Genomic DNA, 13708 nt, shown 5'->3' on the forward strand with positions numbered 1-13708 from the left:
ACCATTAAAGATTCTGCAGCAGATTATGTTACCTGGCACCTAGTGGATGCCTGTCTTCTCGGTGAATAACAGAGAAAGGGCCTCATACCATCACTCCCTTACTATCAGCACCCACTAGTCTTCCACAGCCCATCTCACGTGGGCCTCTAAACGGCACTTAATTGGCCGGCTTCGCGCGTTGAGACTCGACGGGCGTGATGCAGTTCCTCATCCGCGGTGAACTGGCTGGGTGATGCTAGCCAATCAAGAAGCGTTTTTCCGCCGACTATACCATTTGCCCCAGGGTGCGGGACTGGCGCTGGGGCCGAGACGTCACGTACTCCATGGTAACGACGCTCGGCCCAAAGATGGCGGCCGAGTGGGGTGGAGGAGCAGGTTCTCCTGGTTCAGGCCCATGCCCTAGCCAGTGGCGCTGGAGCAGTTCTTTATGGGTCCGAAGCGTTCTGCTCTTTTTGGGCGGCCTCTGGGCAAGCGCCACATCTATTCCTGTCTCCTTGGACAGTTCCCCTCCCTGCCGGCACCACGTCCCCTCTGAGACTGAGGTAGGGCGACGGAGGGGCGGGAGCGGGCGCTGTGAGGGGAAAGTAACACGGGAGGCGAAGATGTAGCGGGCAGTTGTTGCAACAAGATGTATTGGAGGAGAAAGCGAAATAAATTGTGCCAGAGACTGAACTGTTAGAGGGCTGGACCTACTATTGTTGCCAGGTGGACCTTGGGCCCTGAGGCCTTGACTTAGCCCCTCCAAAAGATGTCGCTGGAGGCTCTTGGTCGGCCAGGAGAAAAAAGTCTAGGACTGACACAACATAGTAGATGAGCAGTACAAACAGGAAAGTTTATTAAAGTGAAACTACACTCTCGAGATGGGAGAGTGGGTGCGCTCAAGGAATAGCTGAGCCCGCTGGTTTTGTATTTCTATCTTTTATTGACAGTTTTTAACAAAGGGATGAAATATTCATTATTTGAAGTGAAGGTTTCTTGTAATCAGGGAGGTCTCCTTCGGGAATGTGGGTTCTGCCCTTTTTCTTGCCTTATTTGCCTAAGGAACTCTGGCGGGGATTTCTGAGACGGAATTCCTTCAAAACCGCAATGCTAATGATATAACAACTGTATAATGAGCTTAGGTCACTCAAGCTGTCAAAATGGCGGTCACTTGTGGTTTTGTTTTAGAGTACTGCCAGGACAGGCCTCTTACTTCCTCATAGGTGGGCATAACTTCCTCTTTGCTGGCCTCCAGGCATCCTGTTAGAGCCTAATTGCCTGCTCTAACACTATTAACTCCCTTCCTGCACCAAGTGGCTGAGTTGGGCGCAGGAACGTGATCGCTTTCCTGTGTGGAGAGTTGTATATGGGTAGTTCTAGAGCAATGGTTTTCAGCTTGAGCATGCATCAGAATCACCTGAAGGATTTGTTAAAACACAGATTGCTGCCCCACCCCCACTTTCTGACTCATTAGGTCTGGGATGGTACCCAGAGTTTGCAGTTCAAGTTCCCAGATGGTTGATGATGATACTTGTCCAAAAACCACACTTTGGGAACTACTGGTCTAAAGGTTTGGGAAGAAGTTGATAGAGTTAAAGGCATTTGGGGAGATTTGGGGAGTTCTCTGAAGACAAAATTCAGGTTTATTTTCAAATTCCTTCACCACATTGCTTTCTTTATCCTGTTCTCCTACCCTGGAAGGGCCTGCCTCCTTCACACTCCATTTTTCTCCCTCTCTACATTCTTTTAGTCCTAGTTTAACTTCCCTAACTTGAAGGCAGTCAGCTGAAACCACTCAGCGGAATTCACTTTCCATTTCATAGTACATCTTATCTGTACTCTCTTCTGGCGCTTAACCAAGTACTGCATTGTGGGGAAGGTTTATTTCTCAGGCATTTCTTTGTAATCTTGTCTTTGTAGTTAAATTGTAAGGTTCCTTTGGATAAGGTTTGTGTCCTTGATTTCTCCGTAGTACTGAGACCACAGTAATCAGCATTCTTTGAGGAAAGGAGACACAGTACTTGGGTCCGAGCGGCATGTTGTGATTGATTTTATAATTTGTCTTAATACTTTATCAAGAAAGATTGACCTAGAAATTTTCAGTTCAGCCCAGAAATCTAAGACTACTCATTTTTGTGGTAATTACCAAAAAGCTTTGTGCATACTGTTCATAACCATATGTGCCAAAATATTAAGTTTGGGGCTTGTAGCTGTAGTCCAGCTTTTATCATGACACTGCATTTTGGCTGAATTTTACTTACTTTTTAGTATTCTTAGCAACTTTTAAGTTTATAAATATAGTGTTGTTGACTATAATCACTATATTAGATCTCCAGGACTTATATATTTAACTGGTTGCCAGTTTGTACCCTTAAAAAAAATCCCCAATTCCCCCACTTGCGATGAATTCTTGAAAAAAAAAAAAATCCTACAATGTCCTGTGCTTCTTTCTTTGAATTTAGATTACAATAAGAGAAAGCCATTCAAAGAACTGCAGAATCTCTCCACTAGAGGGAACCTAGATAGTTTCTTCTAGTGGTTGTTGCTAGTGTACAAAACTACAGTTTATATTTGAACATTTCCGTGGATTGGGAGGTTATCTCCAGAGGGAGTCCCTTGCCTTTTGGAGATCACCAGTATTAAAGTTCTTTTTATAGAGCTGAAAACTCTTCCTGAAACTTCCACCCACTATTCCTATTTATGCCTCTTCACTAAACAAACTCAATAGTGATAGTGCTTCAGATATTAAAAATAAGCTGTTAAGTTCTTTTTGAGACTTCTCATCCTTAATACATTTTCCTAGTTCTTAGAGTATATAATAGCAAGTCCTCCTGCCCATTGTGTTAGCTTTAACTTAGACATAAAGTATATTCATTGTACTCATTCTAGTGACTATGCCTCTGTTAAATGCTGTGGGAAATTATGTAACATTTTTTGATGGTGGTGGGAAGTACAAAACATTTTGGGGAAAGAAAAGGGGGGGTGGGCACCTGGCTGGCTCAGTCAGTAGAGCGTGTGAGTATTGCTCTCTGGGTTGTGAGTTCAAGCCCCATGTTGGGTGTAGAGCCTATTAAAAAAAATTTTTTTTTGACACATTTAACTTTTCTTTTTCTTTTTCTTTTAATTTTTGTTTTAATGTTTACTTTTGAGAGAGAGAGAGAGACAGAGCATGAGCAGGGGAGGGGCAGAGAGAGAAGGAGACACAGAATCCAAAGCAGGCTCCAGGCTCTGAGCTGTCAGCACATAGCCTGACGCTGGGTTCAAACCCATGGACGATGAGATCATGACCTGAGCTAAAGTCAGATGCTTAACCTACTGAGCCACCCAGGCACCCCACATTTAACTTGTTTTCAACTAAAACCTCTAAGTTTTTAAATTATTATTATTATGTAAATTAAAACAAAAAAATGGAATAGTGTAATGAACTCCCATTGACCCATCACCCAGCTTTAACACTTACCATCATTCTCTCATTCTTATTTCCTATACTTCCACCCATTCCTCATCCTCTCACTTGTTATTGTTACTTTTAAAAGTTGTTGGAGTGCCTGGGTGGCTCAGTCAGTTGAGCTTCTGATTTTGGCTCAAGTCATGATCTTGGGGTTCATGGGTTTGAGCCCCATGTTGGGCTCTTTGCTGACAGGTCAGAGCCTGCAGCCTGCTTCAGATTCTGTGTCTGCCTTTCCTTCTGCGCTTCCTCTACTCTCTCTCTCTCTCTCTCTCTCTCAAAACTAAATAAAAACAAAAAATTTTTTAAGTTTGTTATTGTTTTATTTTTTATTTTAGAGCAGGAGTGTGAGTGGGGAAGAGGGGCAGAGGGAGAGGGAGACAGAGAATCCTAAGCAACTTCCACACTCAGCGCAGAGACCCACACAGCGCTCGTTCCCACGACCCCGGGATCATGACATGTTGGACACTCAACTAACTGAGCCACCCAGGTGCCCCTGTTTTTTTGTTTGTTCATTTTTAAGTAATCTCTATGCCCAATGTGGGGCTCAAACTCACAACCCCAAATCAAGAGTCCCATGCTCTACCTACTGTGCCAGCCAGGTGCCCCAAAAAGAGTTCTGATAAAATTTACATATATTGGAAATGCAATAAATGCAATCATGTACATCCACATAAAACTTACAGCCCCACAATATAGAACATTTCCATGTCTCCAGAAAGTTCCCTCCCATCTGGTACCAGTCAGTCTCTCCCATCCATCCCAGGCAACTTTTTTTTTTCATTATTTTTTCACATTAGATTAGTTTTGCCCCTTCTAGAACTTAATATACACAAATGGAATTGTATACAATGTATTTCTGATAGCAAATTGTATACAATAGCATTTGCATTTTTGTGATAGATCCTGCTTGGTCATGATATATTATCCTTTTTGTATACCTCTGAATTCAGTTTGCTAATAGATTGTTAAAGATTTTTGCTATCAGCACAGAGCCCGACGCGGGGCTCGAACTCACGGACCGTGAGATCATGACCTGAGCCGAAGTAGGCTGCCCAACAGACTGAGCCACCCAGGCGCCCCTATGATTTCTTTTTTTTAGTGAAGTTTTTTTTTTGTTTTTGATATCAGAACTGTACTGGCCTCACATAATGAGTTGGGAAATGTTCCATCTTCTTGTATTTTCTAAAAGAGTTTGTATAGAGGCACTGGCTGGCTGAGTCAGTGGAGCGTGCAACTCTTGGTCTCAGGACTGTGAGTTCGAGCCCCATGTTGGACATGGAGCCTATTGAAAATAGCAATAATAATAATAACAATAATAATAAATAAAAGAGTTTATATAAAATTGAAATAACTTCTTGCTTAAATGTTCAGTATAATTCATTATGGAGATCACCTGGGTGGGCCTGCCATTTTCTTTGTAGAGAGTTTTTACGATGTTTTTATTGAGATATAATTCATATACCATAAAATTCACCCACTTAAATGACCAATTCAATGATTTTTAATATATTTACAGAATTGTGCAGCAATCAGCAAAATCCAGTTTTAGAACTTTTCAATCACCTTCAAAGCCATTATCCCCATTTGTAGTTAATCCTTGGGGTGCCTGTCTGCCTCAGTTGGTAGAGCATGCAACTCCTGATCGTCAATTTGAGTCCCATGTTGGATGCAGAGGTAACTAAAAAAATTAAACCTTAAAAAAAAAAAAAAGCCCTTAAGAAAAAAAAAAAGAATATTATAGATTTTTTGTAGATGTGCTTTAGCAGGTTGAGAAAATTATCTTCTACGCTTAGTTTTTATCATGGATGGATGTTAAATTTTATTAAATGTCTTTTTTGTATCAATATAATCATGTAGCTTTTCTTCTTTACTGTATTGATATTGTGAATTACATTGATTTTTTTTTTTGATGATAAAAAAAATTGCACTCCTGAGATTAAAACCCCAGTTGGTTATGATGTATTTCCCTTTTTACATTTTGCTGGATTTGCCTTGTTAATATTTGTTGATGATTTTGCATATATATTCATGAAGGATATTGGTCTGTAGTTTTTGTGGTTTTTTTCTGCAATAACTTTGTTGGGTTTGCTATTAGGGTAATGCTGGTCTCATAGAATGAGTTGGGAAATATTCCTTCCCCTTCTATTTTAAGGAAGAGTTTGTATATAATCAGTATTTTTACTTCCTTAAATGTATAGAATTCATTAATGAAGCCATCTCAGCCTGGAATTTTCCCTTCCTTCCTTCCTTCCTTCCTTCCTTCCTTCCTTGTTTATTTATTTATTTATTTATTTATTTTTAAATTTTTTTTTTCAGCGTTTATTTATTTTTGAGAGAGAGAGAGACAGAGCATGAACGGGGGGAGGGGCAGAGAGAGAGGGAGACACAGAATCAGAAACAGGCTCCAGGCTCTGAGCCATCAGCCCAGAGCCTGACGCAGGGCTCAAACTCACAGACTGCGAGATCGTGACCTGGCTGAAGTTGGATGCTTAACCGACTGCGCCACCCAGGCGCCCCAATTGTTTATTTATTTATTTTGAGCAAGAGAGAGTGGGGGAGGGCAGAGAGGGAGAGAGAGAATCCCAAGCAGGTTCTTCTGCACTGTCAGCGCAGAGCCCGACATGGGGTTCGGTCTCATGAACCATGAGATCATGACCTGAGCCAAAATCGAGTCAGACACCTAACTGAGCCGCCCAGGCACCCCTGGAATTTTCTTTATTGGAGAGTTGGAAATTATGAACTTATTTTCTGTAATAGATGATGGTTTATTCAGGTTATTTCTCCTTGATTGTGTTTTGATTAAGTTACATCTTTCAAAGAATTTCATTCCATTGAAATTGTCAAATTTATGGATGTAAGGTTTTTAAAAATATTTTCTTTTGGTATTTTAAATGTCTGTAAAAGATTTGGGTATGAATTCCAGTGTGTGGGGGTTTTTCCACGCACTATGAAGCAAGACTGGCCTCCCAACCCACCATTTCAGACACCAATCATAAGTCCAGGTTGTCACCAGAGCTTCTGACCAAATGACTATAGTTTGGAGCTTCCAACAACCCTCTCCTTGGGGTTGATTAATTTGCTAGAGCAGCTCACAAAACTCAGAGAAAAACTCTAGAAAAACTACTAGATTACTAGTTTATTATAAAAAGTGTAACTCGAGAACAACTAGATGGAAGAGATGCTTAGGGTAAGGTATGGAGAAAGGGCGAGTAGTTTCTACACTATCAGAGCATTCCACTCTCCAGGAATCTCTACACGGTGTAAAAATTAATAAAAGTAAACCTCATTTAGAGGGAGCCATCATGTCCTACCACTCATTGTCAATTGCAGACCCAACAGGAAGTGATGGACCTTGCATATGGATACTGCTTCACTATCGCAGCGAGAGGAAAAATGTTTTCTTCTTTCCCTGGCAATAGCCCAGCCAATAAGAGACTGTCACAACTCAACCAATGTATACTTCAAAATCCCAGTTTATTCCAGTGGACATTTTGCTTATAACAGCCCCCCAGTTTCCCTTTTTTCTCTATAAAAGAGTATTCCTCTCCTTTGTTCTTCAGACTTGCCTATGGTTTTGTTGTAGCTTGCTTGTCCCTGATTGCAATTCTCTGCTATTCCCAAATAAACCAGTTTTTGCTGGTAAAATAACCAGCAGTTTTATTTTTAAGGTTAACAATGTTCACCAACAGGAAACTCTACAAACCCCATCCTTTTGGGTATTATAGAGGCTTGATTACAGAGACATTGGTAGATTAAACGGTCAGCCATTGTGGGGGGTGGGGCTGGGTGTCTCAATTGGTAAGCACTCTACTCTTGATTTCAGCTCAGGTAAGATAGAGCCTCACGTTGGGCTTTGTACTGACAATGGGGAGGCTGCTTGTGATTCTTTCTCTCCCCCTCTCCCAACCTCTCTCCCACTCACACTCTTGTGCTCGCTTGCTCTCTCTCAACAAATAAATATTTTAAAAAATTAATAAATCATTAACCATTAGTGATTCAACTCAATCTGTAGCTCGAGGAGGAGATGGAGACCTCTAATCACATAGTTGGCCCTACTGGCAACTGGTCCCTATCCTTAGGTGCTTTCCCAAAGCAATCTCATTAACATAACAAGACAGCTTTATCACTCTCATCACTTAGGAAATTCCAAGTTTAGGAGTTCTGTGCCAGAAGTGGGACAAAAACCAAATACATACTTCTTATTGTAAGTCACAGTAACACAGTCTGTAAAGTCTGTAGCAATGTCTCCTGTTTCATTCTTGATATAGGTAATTGGTGTTCTCTTTCTTTTGATCGGTTTAGAGGTTTATCACTTGTAATAGTCTTCTCAGAAGACTTCTCAAAGACAGCTCTTGGTTTTATTGATTTCTCTTTTTCTGTTTTCCATTTAATTGATTTCTGCTCTTTATTCTGCTCTCTTTGAGAGTAATTTGTTCTTTTTCTAGTTTTTTAGGAAGCTTAGACCATTAATTTGAGGGTTTTTTTCCCTAATGTAAGTATTTAAAGGTACAAATTTTCCTCTAAACACTGCTTTAGCTGTATCCCACAAATATTAATTTGCTATAATTTTCTTTTCGTTCATCTAAAAATATTTTCTAGGGGCACTTGGCTGGCCTAGCCCATAGAACATGCGACTCTTGATCTTGTGGTTGTTGAGTTCAAGCCCCCCTGATCAGTGTAGAGATTACTTAAAAGTAAAGTCTTTATAAAAATATTTTCTAACTCTTTTGTGACTTCCTCTTCAACTTAAGGGTTTAGTTTGTTGTTTTATCTTCAAACATTAGGGGGTTTCCCAGTTTTCTTTCTGTAATTGCATTCTAGTTTAATTTTGTTATGGGTAGAGAACATACTTTGTATGATTCGGGTTTTTAAATATATTTTTAAGAGGTGTTTGTTTATTTTTGAGAGCTCAAGTGAGAGCAGGGGAGGGGCAGGGAGAGGGAGACAGAGGATCCGAAACAGGCTCCAGCAGAGAACCCCATGTGGGTCTTGAACTCATAAACTGTGAGATCATGACCTGAGCCAAGTCAGATGCTTAACCAGCTGAGCCACCCAGATGCCTCAGGTTTTTTATATTTCTTAAGGTTTGTTTTATAGCCAAAAATGTGATCTGTTTAGGTGAACGTTGCATATACATTTGAGAAGAATACACATTCCACTATTGTGGGGACAAGTGTTCCATAAATGTCAGTTCAGTCAAGTTAGTTTTTGTGCTATGCAGATCTCCTATATCTTTACTGATTTTATCTTCTGGTCTGTATTGATTACTGAGATAAGAGTGTTTAAGTCTCCAGCTATAATTGTGGATTTGTCGGTCTTTCATCTTTCAGTTTTTGCTTCATGTAGTATGAAGCTGTGATGTTAGGTGTTTACACTTTTCATTTTATTTTTTTTTTAAAGTTTATTTATCCTGAGAGAGACAGGGAGAGTACAAGTGGGGCAGGGGCAGAGAGAGAGAGGGAGAGAGAGAGAATCCCAAGAAGGCTCTGCACTGCCAACACAGAGCCCAGTGTGGGCCTCAAACCCATGAAGACATGAGATCATGACCAGAGCCAAAACCAAGAGTCAGACACTTAACCAACTGAGCCATCCGATGCTCCAGGTGTTTACACATTTTAGATTGTTATATTTTCTTGTTGTATTGACCCATTTAGCACTAAGTATTATCCTTTTCTTCATCTCTGCTAATATTCCTTGTTTTGAAATATACTTTGTCTAATACTAATATAGCCACTCTGGCTTTGTTTTTATTAATGTTTACATAATATGCTTTTTTCCCATTCTTATACTTTCAACTCTTTTATGTTTTTATAGTTAAAATGGGTTTCTTACAAATAGCAAATAGTTGGATCTTGCTCTGTTACTTAGTCTGACAATCTCTGCTTTTTAATAGGAATGTTCAGTCTATTTACATTTAATGTGATTATTGACATAGTTGGATTTGGGTCTGCAGTTTAGCTGTTTGTTTTCTTATTGTTTCACTTTTTTGTTTCCTCTGTTTTTCCATTAGTTTTCTATTTTGATCTGTTGACTTTTTAGCTATATCTCTTTGTTTTTCTTTTTCTTTTTTAATGTTTATTTATTTTGAGAGAGAGAGAGAGTGCATGTGAGTGGGAGAGGAGAGAGAAAGAGAGTGCATGCAAGAGTGAGAGAATCCCGGGGCGCCTGGGTGGCGCAGTCGGTTAAGCGTCCGACTTCAGCCAGGTCACGATCTCGCGGTCCGTGAGTTCGAGCCCCGCGTCGGGCTCTGGGCTGATGGCTCAGAGCCTGGAGCCTGTTTCCGATTCTGTGTCTCCCTCTCTGTCTGCCCCTCCCCCGTTCATGCTCTGTCTCTCTCTGTCCCAAAAATAAAAATAAACGTTGAAAAAAAAAATTTAAAAAAAAAAAAAAAAAAAAAAAAAAAAAAAAAAAAGAGTGAGAGAATCCCAAGCAGGCTCCATGCTATCAGTGCAGAGCTGAGACAGGGCTCAATCCCATGAACCCATGAGATCATAACCTGAGACAAATTCAGGAGTCAGATGCTCAACCAACTGAGCCACCCAGGTGATCCACTTTGCTTTACTTTTTAAATTGAGGTGTAATTAACCTACAATAAAATGTGATCTATTTTTGAGTATTTGTGCTAAATGATTACAATATGTATCTTGTATTTATGATAATATTCATGTTAAATATAGGAACTTTTTAACACTATAGTTTCCTTTACACCCTGATCATTTTGCTATTTTTTTTTAAGATTTTTATTTATTTATTTATTTTTTTAATTTTTTTTTCCAATGTTTTTATTTATTTTTGGGACAGAGAGAGACAGAGCATGAACGGGGGAGGTGCAGAGAGAGAGGGAGACACAGAATCGGAAACAGGCTCCAGGCTCCGAGCCATCAGCCCCGAGCCTGACGCGGGGCTTGAACTCACGGACCGCGAGATCGTGACCTGGCTGAAGTCGGACGCTTAACCGACTGCGCCACCCAGGCGCCCCAAGATTTTTATTTTTAAGTAATCCCTATGCCCAACATGGGGCTTGAACTCACAACCCTGTGATCAAGAAATCACATCCTCCTTGGGGTGCCTGGGTGGCTCAGTCGGTTGAGCATCCAACTTCAGCTCAGGTCATGATCTCACAGTTTGTGAGTTCGCGCCCCTTGTCGAGCTCTGTGCAGACAGCTCAGAGCCTGGAGCCTGCTTTGGATTCTGGGTCTCCCTCTCTCTCTGCCCCTCCCCAACTCATGTGCGCATTTGCTCGCGCTCTCTCTTTCTCTGTCAAAAATAAACATTAAAAAAAAATTTTTTTAAAGAATCACACGCTCCCTGAAATCATTATTACACTGTATGTTAACTAACTTGGATTTAAATTAAAAAATAAATTAAAAACAAAAAAAGAATCGCATGCTCTACTGGGTCAGCCATGTGGCCCCTTTTAATTTAAATATAGATAGTTGACACAATGTTATATTAGTTTCAGGTGTGATTGAACAAGCTTATACCTTATACTGAGCTCACCACAAGCATAGCTACCATCTGTCCCCATACAGCGTTACTAGAATACCACTGACTATATTTCCTATATTGTACCTTTTATTCCTGTGACTTATAGATTCTATAACTGGAAACCTGTATCTTCTACTCTCCTTCACCCATTTTACCAATCCCTTCACCCACTTTCCCTGTGGCAACCGTCAGTTTGTTTTCTGTATTTCTGTGTCTGATTCTGCTCATGGTTTATTCATTTGTTTTCTGTGTTAGACTCCACTATTTTGCTATTGTTGTAATATATATTACCTCTGCATATATTATAAATATCACAATTACAATAATATAATTTTAGCTTTAAGGAGTTAATGTCTTTAAAGAAATGAAATGTGTGTACAATTGTGTTGAGAGTCTCTAAGACCACCTCAAGGTTTAGTGATTTGCCAGAGGACTCACAGGACTCAGTATATAGTTGTACTCACAGCTAAGATTTATTACAGTGAAAGGATACAAAGCATAATCAGCAAAAAGGCTCATGAAGCAAAGACTGGAGGAAACCAGGCACAAGCTTATAAGAGTTCTCTCCTAGAGGAGTCATATAGGACATGCTTAATTCCTTTAGCTGTAACTTGTAACAAGCACAAAATGTGAAGCTCATCTGACCCCGGGTGTCCAGGGTTTTTATATGAGATTGGTTATGTAGGCACAATTTTAGTCACTAAAATTCCAGATTCTGAGGAATAAACAGCTGTTCAGCATAAACTATATTATTTCTATTAATACTTCAGGCATAATGAGCCTACCTTATCACTTAGGGAAATTTTATATCATTGTAGGTAACTGATTACCATTCAGGTTCCCAGACAAGCAAAAGAGAATGTTTGTGCCCCCTCCAAAATTTATATGTTGAAATCCTAACTCCCAAAGTGATGATTCGGAGGTGGGATCTTTGGTAGGTGATTAGGTTATGGGAGCAGAGCCATAATGAATGGAATTAATACTCTTATGAAAGAGACCCCAGAGAGCTCCTTTGCCACTTGTGCCAAAGGACACAGAAAGAATATGGCCTTATGAAACAAGAAGGGGGCCCTCACCAGATACCCAATCTTTATACACTTTGATCTTGGACTTACTAGTCTCCACAACTGAGAAATGTATTTCTGATGTTTATAATACCACCCAGTTTATGGTATTCTATTATAGCAGCCTGAACTAATACAAGATCCAGGGTACCATCTAGTATCATTTCCATGACCATGAAGAACTTCCTTTAGAATTTCCTGTAGTGCAGGAAATGAATGTAGTGCTGATGGTAAATTCTCTTAATTTTTATTAATCTGAAATATGTTTATATCCTCTTCATTTTAGAAGGGTAGTCTCATTAGATATTGACTTTCTTCAGCACTTAACTCTTTATTCCATTGTCTATGGTCTCCTTTTTTTTTTTTAATTAAATACTACTTTGTAGAGCAGATTTAGTTTTGCAGAACTGATAAGAAGGTACAAAGATTTCCCAAATACCCTGTTCCCCCTCACATGCATAGTCTCCCCCATTATCAACATCCCTAACCGGAGTGGTACTTTTGTTATAATTGATGAACCTGTATTGGCACATTATAATCACTCAGAATTCATAGTTCACATTATGATTCACTCTTGATGGGTTACATTCCATGGGTTTGGATAAATGTATAATGAAATGTACCCATTGTTATAGTATCATACAGGGTATTTATACTGCACTAAAAATCCTCTGTGCTTTATCTATTCATATCTTTTCCCACCCTTACCTCCTGGCAAATGCTGATCTTTTTACTGTGTCCATAGTTTTCCATTTTCCAGAATGTCATATAGTTGGAATCATACAGTATGTCACTTTTTCAAATTGGCTTCTTTCACTTAGTATTATGTACTCAAGGTTTTTCTATGTCTTTTCATAGCTTAATATTTCATCTTTTTAGCTCTAAATAATATTCCATCATTTGGATGTACCACAGTTTATCTGTTAGCATACTGGGGGACATTTTGGCTACTTCTAAGTTGTAGCAGTTATGAATAAAGCTGCTATAAAAATCTGTGTACAGGGTCACCTGAGTGGCTCAGCTGAGCGTCTGACTTCGGTTCATATCATGATCTCGTGGTTTGTGAGCTCAAGCCCCACATCAGGCTTGCTGCTGTCAGCCTGTCAGCACAGAGCCTGCTTCAGATCCTCTGTTCCCCTCTGTCTGCCCCTTTCCCACTTGTGCTCTCCCAAAAATAAATATTTTAAAAAATCTGTGTACAGGTTTTCTGTGTACAGACATTTTGTACATAGTTTTTTTTTTAATTTTTTTTTTTAACGTTTATTTATTTTTGGGACAGAGAGAGACAGAGCATGAACGGGGGAGGGGCAGAGAGAGAAGGAGACACAGAATCGGAAACAGGCTCCAGGCTCTGAGCCATCAGCCCAGAGCCTGACGCGGGGCTCGAACTCACAGACCGCGAGATCGTGACCTGGCTGAAGTCGGACGCTTAACCGACTGCGCCACCCAGGCGCCCCTTGTACATAGTTTTTAACTCATTTGAGTAAATACCAAAGAGCTCAGTTGCTCAGTTGTAATGGTAAGAGTGTGTTTCATTTTATAAGAAACTGCCGAACTGTCTTCCAAATTGGCTGTACCATTTTGCATTCCCACCAACAATGAATGAGAGAGTTCCTGTTGCTCCACATCCTTGTCAGCATTTGAGGTTGTTATGTGGTCATTCTAGTAGATGTGTAGTAGTATTTCATTATTGTTTTAATTTGCATTCCCCTGATGACATAATATG

The 13708-nt window shown here is 40.0% G+C and overlaps 1 protein-coding gene across 7 annotated transcripts in view; it reads left to right on the forward strand.

Moving 5' to 3' along the window:
• The first annotated feature begins 323 nt into the window (after positions 1-323).
• LMLN (leishmanolysin like peptidase) overlaps positions 324-13708 on the forward strand; it is a 93654-nt gene continuing 80269 nt past the window's right edge. For 4 of the 7 annotated variants that reach the window (XR_006965625.1, XR_006965626.1, XM_047098945.1 and 1 more), the window contains exon 1: positions 324-542. Coding sequence is in view for 4 of the 7 variants with exons in the window: in XM_047098945.1 (XP_046954901.1) it covers positions 324-542 (219 nt within the window). In the remaining 3 variants the exon portion in view is untranslated. The remainder of the gene's footprint in view (positions 543-13708) is intronic. The other 3 variants (XR_006965627.1, XM_047098946.1, XM_047098947.1) reach the window with 1 other exon arrangement.

Source organism: Lynx rufus, unplaced genomic scaffold, assembly GCF_022079265.1.
Source record: "Lynx rufus isolate CCGP_SWC_20201006 ecotype Redwood Valley unplaced genomic scaffold, mLynRuf1.p SCAF_5, whole genome shotgun sequence".
Classification (NCBI taxonomy): domain Eukaryota; kingdom Metazoa; phylum Chordata; class Mammalia; order Carnivora; family Felidae; genus Lynx; species Lynx rufus.